Here is a 10422-nt window from a genome sequence, read left to right as displayed (position 1 = left end):
CACTATCCTGTGTTTTTACAATTCACTTGCTAAATTTCCTTCTCAAAGTCACATGTGCAATTTGCCTTTTTTCTCACAGAATTTGAAACATGCATTTTTCATTAAAATTCTGTATTTTGAGAAGGAGGTTATTTTAAGTTAGAAAAACATGACATCTGAGTCTTGGATATGCCAAAACTATGTTCAGAAGCAAATATGTGCAGTGGTTAGAAAGGAATGGATTAATAAATATCAACAGGCTATCGAAGTCCTAAAAATGTCAGACAAGTATACCAGCCTTTTTCTCACATGCTATTTCATACAGACTGCAGGGCAAAGAGGATTTCTGCTGGGACTTCAGCACTCCATTTGGACAAATGGGCTTTACTGTTAATTGCATGACTGCAGTTTCTCATTCAACCTCTGCCTGAGCTCATGCACCAAATGGCCGATATTTAATTAGCTGGTGATAACTTGCCTAGATTCAAGCAAAATATCTGTGACAGGTCATCGCATAATAATCCAGATTTGTGCTTTATTAATATCTGCACGAAATTGCTTTAAAGAGCCATTGATATTCCAGAAACAGTCTGAGATTTTCACATTCTGACATTTTCATGCCTTCATGCCTGTAACTAAGATCTTAAATACAGATGTATGCCAGTAACCAAGAATCTACCATTATCAGCATTGAAATAAAAGCAGACTGAGCATAATTAATATAGTGGCTCACTGGGCATATAGCAAACACGGATTCTTTTTCCTGCATTCCACACCACCCAGTCACCAGGCAGCTTCACTAAAAAGCCACATAACCACTCAGTCTGTTGATAAATCTGACTTAAGGGGAAGCAGCTCATAGAAACCACAGTCCAGCATCACACTTCTGAAGCCACATAGCTGGCAACCCAAAACTCGCTTAAGGTGAGAAAGCACAGGCATGTATGCCTGCAAAATACTACGTAGATGTATTCATAAACAGTATTTAAAGCCACAGAATCAGAAGAATGATCCTAGTACGACTCATGCAAAACATGCAAAATTCATTGCCCAAACCAAACGCGACAGTGGAAAAGGCAGCAGGAAAGCCAGGGATCATTCAGAGTCATCTGCTACTTTAAAGCTGTGACCTATATCTGGCAGGCAAAGACAAGACACTAGAAGACAGAGCTTTACAGCAACAGGAGATTATTAGGCATAGTGGAGAAACAATTGCTTGTTGCAATTACAACTTCAAAGCAGAATTTAACTCTCCCATCTGCACCATGGATCTCTTTTGTATGTTTGAGCTTGTTCCACTATGAATCTCCCAATGCTGTCACATGCCATCTATCCAAGAGTAGTATGTGCTGCTCACATGGGATCTACAGATGGGTCAAAGAGGAAAATTTTGCCCCAGCATGAAAAAGCAGGGGAAAAAAATCTTGCACTTGAAGGAAGCTAATGCAAATTTAATAATTAAAGGGATGCCCTCAATATCATTCAGCTATCCAGTTTTGCTATATCCTTCAATGTTTCCCTTTCATAACATTTACGAGGTTCATACATAAGGTACCTTGTTAGGATGCTAGAAAAGATGTTGCCGTGTTGTCTGACATGGGCCTTGTCCTGGGAGCCAGAATTTTCTTTTCTCCAAATAAATATACTAAAATAGTTGCACCAAAGATTAGAAAGCCCGCTCATGAAATTCTTGTAAAAATGTATTTGTCTTATGACTATAACAATCTTTTAAATGGGTAACTGTAAAACAAGCAATGTCCCCTCATCTTCTCAGGGCAGATTTACTTACTGAATAACATGTGAATTCAATACACAGGGGAAATTCCCGCAACCAGACATTTTCCCGAGAGACTAGGAGGGAAGAAAGAAGAATATATATACAAACACACACTGCTGCATATCTGAATTCTGATATGGCAAGCAAAGCAGAACAAGAAACATCTGTCAGTTCCACACAGCAAAGCCCAGCTCCCATATGCCACTCTTTCTCCAGAGAGGATTACTGTTTTAATATGCTGGGTTCACATCATCTATTCCACACAGTCAGTGGGCAAACCAAAAACAAAAAATCCATCTATATAATATGAGTGAACCCTGATCCATGCACACAGTCCCAGAGGAGGCCTTCCTGCAGGGAAATTGTGTGGTGACCAGGGGAAAGCAGGTTTTCTTAGGCTACTAAGCAACAGTAAGTGCAATTGCAGCTGCTGCTGCGGCCTCTGGCCAAACTTCTGCCTGCTACAAACCCCCCAGAGCCACTCTCTGACCAGGGGATCTGCACAGCCCTGCACTCACCAGCTCTCTTTAAATCTTTGCCATTTTATTCCATACTGCTTTGCAAGTGGGTTTATTCAGTGATATAGCACTGGTCCCTGCTTATGCAGTGTGCTTTCTGTTCCCATGGAAGCAGTGAAACCATAGCCATTGCCTGTGTCCAGTACCTACCAAAGCCTGGGAATAAAGGCGGGCTTTGCTGCAGAGAGAAGAGAGCACCTGGATAAAGAGATGATGACCTGCAGTTACATTTTATGCACTTTGCCAACACAGTAGACTTTGCTGGAAAATCAAATCATGTTTCTAATAACTGTGGCAGCTGCTGTCTGTCTGACAACTACAAAGAAAGGTGTTTTCTTCATCTAAAGAAGCTTCACCAGCAATGCTTCTTTAAGGGGGTAAGGTTTTGGGTCAAACTGAGCTATTAAAATTCAGCTTGCAATCACCAGGGACACCACTGATGGCCAAGTTTTCTTTTTGTTGACGAAATAATAAATTGCTCTTAAAAACTTATTCCAGATGAGTCAGAAAAGGCCTATAGTGCACATCTATGAATTTCATCTTTTATTTCCCCAACTTCTTTAAATGTTTCCATGAACTTGATTGGTTTTGCTGAAGCAAAGCACAAACAAAAAATATTATGCTTTATGCTCACATGTTGCCATGTTACAGAGATTGCTTGAAGCTGGGTAAAAAAGCTGTCAGAGCTAGTGCAGATCCTGTACATATGACTATCCTGCACATAGATGCGTTCATAAAGTCACGCATCACCACACTTTCTTGTAAGACTATCTTGACTGAAATGGACAGGAGGTGTTTTCTGAATTAGTTACTGCCAACACATTTTCCTTTAGGAGATCATATGGATGAGCCACTCATTGTGGTGGGCTGAACCTAGATGGACACCAGGTGTCTACCAAAGCCACTCTATCACTTTCCTCCTCAGCTGGAGAGGGGACAGAAGATCTAACAAAGGGCTCATGGATCGAAACAACAGGGAGAGATCGCTCACCAGTTACTGTCTTGGGCAAAATGGACTAGACTGGAGGAAATTAGATTAGTTATGACCAATTTATTAATGAATTTATAGCAAATCAAATCAGAGTAGAATAATGAGAAATAAAACCAAATCATGAAACACCTTCAACCCCCCCCTTCTTTCTGGGCTCAACTTTACTCCTAAATTCTCTACCTCCTCCCCACTCAGTGATGCAGGGGGATGGGTTAGGGTTAGAGGGGTGTTGTGGTTAGCTTCACATTGCCTCTGCCTTTCCTTCCTCCTCACAGGGAGGACTCCTCACACTCTTTCCCTGCTCTAAGTGTGGGGTCCCTCTCATGGAAGACAGTTCTTCAAAAATTTCTCCAGTGTGAGTCCTTCCCACAGGCTACAGTTCTTCACAAACCGCTCCAGCGTGGGTCCCTTCTACGGGGTCACAAGTTCCGCCAGGACCCTGTTCCAGCACGGGTTTCCCACAGGGTCACAGCCTCCTTTGGGCATCTACCTGTTCCAGTGTGTGCTCCTCCTTCTCCCCCACCTTCTTCACTGACCTCAGTGTCTCAGAGCTTTCTCTCACATAATCTCACTCCTCTCTCCAGCTGCAATTGCTGTTGCACAGCAACTTTTTCACCTCCTTGACCATGTTATACCAGAAACATTACTATTGTTGTCAATGGACTCAGTCCTAGTCAGTGGTGGATCATCTTGGAGCCCGCTGACATGGGTTCTGTCAAACACAAGGGAAGCTTCTGGCATCTTCTCACAGAAGCCACCTCTGTAGTTCCCCTGCTATGAAAACTTTGCTGCACAAAGACAATACACTCATTTACACAAAAGCTATTTCACACTGTTCTATCAGCATTAAGGGAATTTAACAAGGATATAAATGTATGTTATACTCATTTGAAGGCTGCTTATACTTCTTAAGCAATCCAATGAGTTTCTTTGTAAATGGGAACCAATCCCTTAATTTCTTATAATTAACTTCAAAATAGCTGAATGCAACAGCACTCGGGGGACTTGTGTGTTTTCAGGTATTAATATATAGATGAAACCCTTAGTCCAGAAGCCATATCGTTGCACTCAGCAAGGGATTTTTCTAATTTTCCATCAATATTCATGTGCTCGAAAGAGGACACACAGCAACCTAAATATCAGTCTTGAGAAGCAGAGAAGAAATATTCTTACTCCATTATGTTAGTTCAGGACACAAGGTCCAAATGCCTGCAGCCCTCTCTGGATACTGCATGGTGAAGAAAGGTACAGAGCCTCTGCATTGATTCCATCAAGTGCTTCCCTCTGAGGCTCAGGTAGATAAGAAGGGGGCTAGGAAGGCATTGCTGGCAGCAGAGCAAGGCTGAAATGATGAAGTAGCTGTACCTTGGTGACTTACTCTATAGCTAAGTCTCAAAAAAGAACCTAAGTGAAAGCCCAGAGAGAAGGGTAGGAAATGCACCCTAGCCACGTCCATACTTGCCATCACTTTAAGACTAGTGTGAGACAGACATGCCACACTCTGGGACCGAGGCACTGATTATCCTTTTCCTCCTCTGTTTGACTAGATAAAGGGCAGAAATTCTTGACAAGGTCTGTCACTGACAAAAAAGTGACTGCTTCACTTCAGCTGACTCATAAATAACTCCTCTTCTAACTCCTTCTATCAGTACACTCACAAAATAGTGAGCAAAAATCCCAGAGAATTAGCACAATTCTTCCTGCCCTTACAGCAGTCACACAGCTTGCATTGCATCCTTCCCACCAGACACTTCTTTATAATGAGAATTTGTAGAATAGAGGCTGGATACTGCCTTGTGTTTCACTGTGCCTAACTATCACAGATGCACTCTTAATTGGCTTTTAGGCAGTACAATGACAAAATATACTTACTAGTAGGAGTTTCTCCAGTTTCTAAAGTTACATTACAATGTGAGTTTCTCGGTTCATTTTACCGAAGAAGCATCCTAATCCCCCTGCTCTCGCAGAATGAAGCAATCGTGTGTGAAACAGAGGCAGAAAAAGTACTCTTGAGTCATTTTTATTAGTGTGTGCTGATGATTTTTCAAGCCAGATTCATGATTTCACAATAATCAAGGCTCATACTGTAAATGCAACTCTAAGTGGATATCACTCATTAACATTCTCCCCAGTAAAAGTTACATAATTGGCAAGAGCAAAATCTTACTACAGCTCCTCAAGACTTGCTGTTTTACTTGGAATAACTCACCAGCAAAGTTAACAAAAAGGGACTTTTTTATTCAAAGGCTAGACCACTGATGGGCAGAAACCACTACCAGACATCCCCACACCAGTGTAATTTCCTGGAATCTAGTGCTGATAGACAGGCACAAACCTCCTCTGCTCACAGCTCCGCTGCTCCCAGCAACCATTCTAGCCACCTCCACTGCCTGGAATCCCCCAACTTGCCTTTCACAAGGTTACCAACAAGTGCCCTGATTCCTAAGCCAGCAGAAACTCTGGAAATCTTTCCTAGCAGGGTTAGGTTATGACGAGAATATGTGTTGGTATGGCAACACATGTTGCAGCTCTGAAAAGTCTTTTTCAATGATTTGGAGTCAGACTACAGATTTGCCTTCCACACCTGCCTGCAGGCAGGGAGTATGTTTTTGATTTTACCCTCTCATGAAATGTCTTTGCTTGTCTGCTCAGTGCAGAGCATGGATTGGCATATCCGCTCTGGATAAATGAAAAGAGAACAGCTAGAAAAGAAAAGCGGCTCATGACAATTTTCATCTCCATTGCCATAGCAGCCAAAATACTAGCAACCATCTGAACAAGAACAGCAGGTTATTTCCCATTTTCCCCAAAAGAGGAGGGACAGGAAATAAACGACTGCTTGAGTCACACTTCTTGAACATTAAAGCTAAACACCACAATGCAACGAGAAACAGGCACAAGACTTTTGTAGACATCATTAATGCACTACCAAGAATGAAAACGCTATCTTGCACAGAGAACTCCTGCAGGCCTTATCCAGGGTACCTCTCACTGACATCAACAGGAGCTTGCCTGAGAAAACGCTGCAAACTTTGATCCATAAATAGGATCTCAACACGTTTCACCATGGAAACAATTGTTCAGGTAAATTCTGCTCTCTTCAAGACTGTAGCAGGAACTGCACCAGATACTTCACAGATCAGAGGAATCACGTGCCTCAGTATTGCACATGGGGTTGAGGAGCTCACTTTGGCTCATCCCAGTCACACCACACCCCCTGACTGTCGCTGAGGCTGGGGTGAACTGTCGTTAGCAACTTGGTCTCAAAAAGAGTACACCTGCAAGAAAACATTGGTCGTATAGGAATGCGATTCCCAGGGCCATTCTACTAATCTGGTTCAGAAAAAATATTTCCTAGAAACAAGATAAATGCCGCAGGCTCCCCACGGAGCGTCCCCAGCATCCTCACGCCCGCAGGGATCCTGTCCCGGTCTCTCACGCCTGTGCGCGTACACGTGCAAATCGCTTGCTGCAGCCAAAGCTTCCTCGCCGGGGCTCCCCCCGCACCCCCGGCGCGAAGGAGTTAAGGCGGCCGGGACCCCCGCCCGCCGCCGAGCAGGCTCCTGACGTCAGCCCCGCGCTCGGCGCAGCGCTCGGCGCGGCGGCGGCGGGCGGAGGAGAGCCCGCGGCGGGCGGGCGGCTGCGAGCGGCCGGGGCAGCGCTTGGCCGCGGGGCCGCCGCCCGCAGCCCCGCCAGCATGTCCGCGAAGGAGCGGCCAAAGGGCAAAGTGACCAAGGACAGCGTCACCCTCCTGCCCTGCTTCTACTTCGTGGAGGTGAGTGGCCGCCGCGCCGAGCGGGCTGGGCTGTCCGCGGCCAGGCGCGGGGCTGGCGGGCAGCGGCGCGGGGCCGCTCCGCGCGCCCGCGGACAGGGATCGCCTCGGCGCTCGGTTCGCACCGGCTGATGCAAAACCCCTACGTGATGCTTTGTCTCACCGAAATCAGCATCGAAGCCCCCCATAAGGAGCAGTAATAAAGTAACCTCTTCTATGCGGTCTTTTGAAGCGGGAATTATTTCTAAGAATTGCTCAGAAAATGAGAGGGTTGCTCAGCTAAAGTGTGCTATGTGCACAAGAACCTCTCGGGAGGAAGACATGTTTCAAAGGAGAGCTGGCTTCCAGGCAAACACCGCTCACATTGCTGTGACAGAATGAAAATCATGTTCATCAGGGAATGCTTAGAAAAATAGAAATGTTCTCAAAATTATAATCACTGGTATGTTTTTGCTGACCCCTGGACTATATGCTTCCTCCATCAGAGCTAAAAATGTCTGTTTTTAAAGCAGAATGAGGTTCTCGGCACATCTTAAAGAGCAAAACCTGCTATGGCTGCTCAGCTGGTCGCAGGTGGAGTTGCAGACATTGGCTGCTTGGTGTGTTACTTGGAGGCATTTAGCCTCCCTGGAAAGTACAGTCAGTGAGGTGCTGCTGCAAAATCATAAGTAATGTATGACATACATATAAGTATGTAGACAAAGGTTAAGCTTAAGGATTTGTCTAATGGCACAGCAGTAAGAGAAAGGTAAAAATGTTTTACAGATTGAGAAAAGTGTTTCAGGTGACCCCACTCACAGGGAAAAGCCTGAGGCACTTTGAGGCACCAAGTAACTTACTGAGAGAGATTGTGAAATAACTTAACGGTAAAATATGGTGTAAGTTAACTATAACTGACAGTCAAAAGCATAAAAACATATACAATACTTAATGTATAAAACATTAAAATATAAACATTGGGTGAAATATAAAACAAAAATTATTTTCCCTCAGATGCACTTGAAGGGCTTTGGAGGTTCTCTGGGAGATAGAAAGGGTTGGGCTGAGAAGGAGTTTTAGGTACCAGTGGAGTGTTTCTGCTCCCTAAGCACCTGGGCATGGTCAGCAGCTAACCCTAAGTAAGCTGCACCAATTGGAAAGCTTTGCAGAGGCTGGTTATATGGAAGCATCAGGCTCATCCTGTCAATGTAATTAGGCCTGCTCAAGAAAAGCCCTTTGATGGAAGAACTTGTTCTGGCATATATCTTACATTAGCTTTGCATAGGAGGCAGAGGTTAAGCTTGGAGAAGCCCCTAAAATAGGTAGAGGCTTCTTTATTCTCTGTGCTGTCTTTGCTGCTTTGGTAATCCAAACAGGAAGGGAGTCTGCTGTACCTCAGCTTGGGCATAACTCTAATGTAGGGGATGATATAGAGAATCCTGCAAGACAGAACAGAACCTATGCTGTTTGGTGGGCTGTGCTTAGGCCTGCAGAAAGATGGGAAAAAATACAGAGCAACAGCACGAAATGTGTGCGTGCTGCTCTTAAGTGTTGCCTTATATAATATTGATTGCATACTTGTATTTCCCATAGAAGCTTCCTGCAGCTGGTACAAGGAATAAGACAAAAGATTCTGTGAGCATTGAAGAACTTGCACTGAGTTCTGTGTATAGTTCCCACATGAGGCAGGCGAGTTCTCTACGCTGGTGTGGACTCTTAGGACCCTCAGCAAGTTATTTACAGCTACATCTAAAAACAGGTGGAGATTTCTTCGACACCCAGTTGTCTGAGAGAGAGTCTGAGTCCTCAGCTAACAGAATGGTCTCCTAAGGAACTTTTAGGACTTCTATGTTATACAGTCACAGGAACAAAGTCTAGAGCCTGCAAAAACCCTTTCCCACCAAGAGCAAGTACTAATTATTGAACTGCAGACTTAGGACCCTTCTTGAACTGGGAAGTAAAAGCAACATCAAGAAAAAAACAATTGACTGCAATACACTTGACCCTAACATTGATTAGGAAACTTCTGGTGAGTTATCAGCCCTCTCCCATTACACAGCAGGAGGATTTGAAACCATCTCTCACATTTCAGTTGAGTACTCCAATCACTTGAGTGAAGGGGTAAAAACAATATGATAAATATGATATTTAGAAACATGTAGCTTGTGTTACTTGGGTGCACCCACTCTGTACTTACACACACGCACTCTAATTCTGATCAGACTGTTGTGAATGCCTCTCTAAAGATTTGTTGCACAGCAAATGGCAGCACTTAAGAAGCATCAGGTAAAGGACATGATGACTTAGATTTGTCTGTTGTGACTGGCTCAAAGAGAACCAAAGATTAAGTTGTACCCCATAAAGAGAGATTTAATCAAAGACAGCTTAATTGCAATGAGAAGTTTTAAATATAAGGGATAGAGGAGTTCACCCGGTGTGGTTGACAGGCATTACTATGTAATATGGATTTCCTTTGTAAGCAGGAGGTAAGTTCAATCTAACAACAGCCAACTACTTAAAAACAAGACACCCTTAAATAAGGCTTTCTGAATTTTAAGACTTTTATGAATGGGTGATAAAAAACAGGCTTTCAACCTCTCACCTCTGAATGCTGTGAACTCTTTTATATTTTTTTTTCCTCTTGGCACTCATTCACTTTTATTTTCCCTGTCCTGTTCACAGCAGACAGTCCTTTCCCACTCACTCTGCATTGCAACAAAAAAAGCCATAGCCCATTAAGTTTGTACCTTCAAACAAGAAAATTAGGGTTTGCTGACATTCACTTTCCATCAAGACCTACCTAGGAGGTCTAGGCCAAAGGAAAAGCAGATTGTTTAGAAAATACATTATAAAAAAGTGCCATTTTTTTCTCTTGAATGCTAGACAAAATGATAGACTTGGAAAAAAGGATGTTGGGTTGAGAAGAAATTCCAAATTCCAAGTGGTAGGAAAGAGATGTGTTCATGTTATACAAATGAAATATATTCTACAGGGTGAAATAATATATGTAACAACCAATATAACGCAGGCATGCAGAACTTCAGAAATAGCAGCAAACAAATGCAGTTCTGACACTGAGGGCTTTCAGCTATTAAGATCCTTTAGAATGTGTTATGAATGAGACTAACTCCTGTAAACAAATGTGTTTAGTGGCAACAACTTTCAGAGTTGGATAAAATTTGATTACCTAGAATATATGCAGGCCAACTGCCCTGAAGAAGAGACTGAGGGGAGACCTCATTGCAGTCTACAGCTTCCTCTCAAGGGGAGGTGGAGGGGCAGGCACTGATCTCTTCTCTGTGATGACCAGTGACAGGACTCAAGGGAATGGCCTGAAGTTGTGTCAGGGGAGGTTTAGGTTGGATATCAGAAAAAGGTTCTTCACCCGGAGGGTGGTTGGGTGCTG

At 43.6% G+C, this 10422-nt stretch overlaps 2 protein-coding genes across 2 annotated transcripts in view; one reads left to right on the top strand and one right to left on the bottom strand.

Moving 5' to 3' along the window:
* Window positions 1-10422, bottom strand: part of PLPPR5 (phospholipid phosphatase related 5) — a 107492-nt gene that overhangs the window by 89351 nt on the left and 7719 nt on the right. The window lies entirely within an intron of this gene.
* PLPPR4 (phospholipid phosphatase related 4) overlaps window positions 6884-10422 on the top strand; it is a 29655-nt gene continuing 26116 nt past the window's right edge. The window contains exon 1 of the mRNA XM_064664680.1: window positions 6884-7040. Coding sequence (XP_064520750.1) covers window positions 6963-7040 — 78 coding nt within the window. The 5' untranslated portion in view covers window positions 6884-6962. The remainder of the gene's footprint in view (window positions 7041-10422) is intronic.

Source organism: Pseudopipra pipra, chromosome 9, assembly GCF_036250125.1.
Source record: "Pseudopipra pipra isolate bDixPip1 chromosome 9, bDixPip1.hap1, whole genome shotgun sequence".
NCBI classification, from domain to species: Eukaryota; Metazoa; Chordata; class Aves; order Passeriformes; family Pipridae; genus Pseudopipra; species Pseudopipra pipra.
The sequence above is the reverse complement of the archived record's forward strand: the minus strand, read 5'-3'. Positions and strand labels throughout refer to the sequence as shown.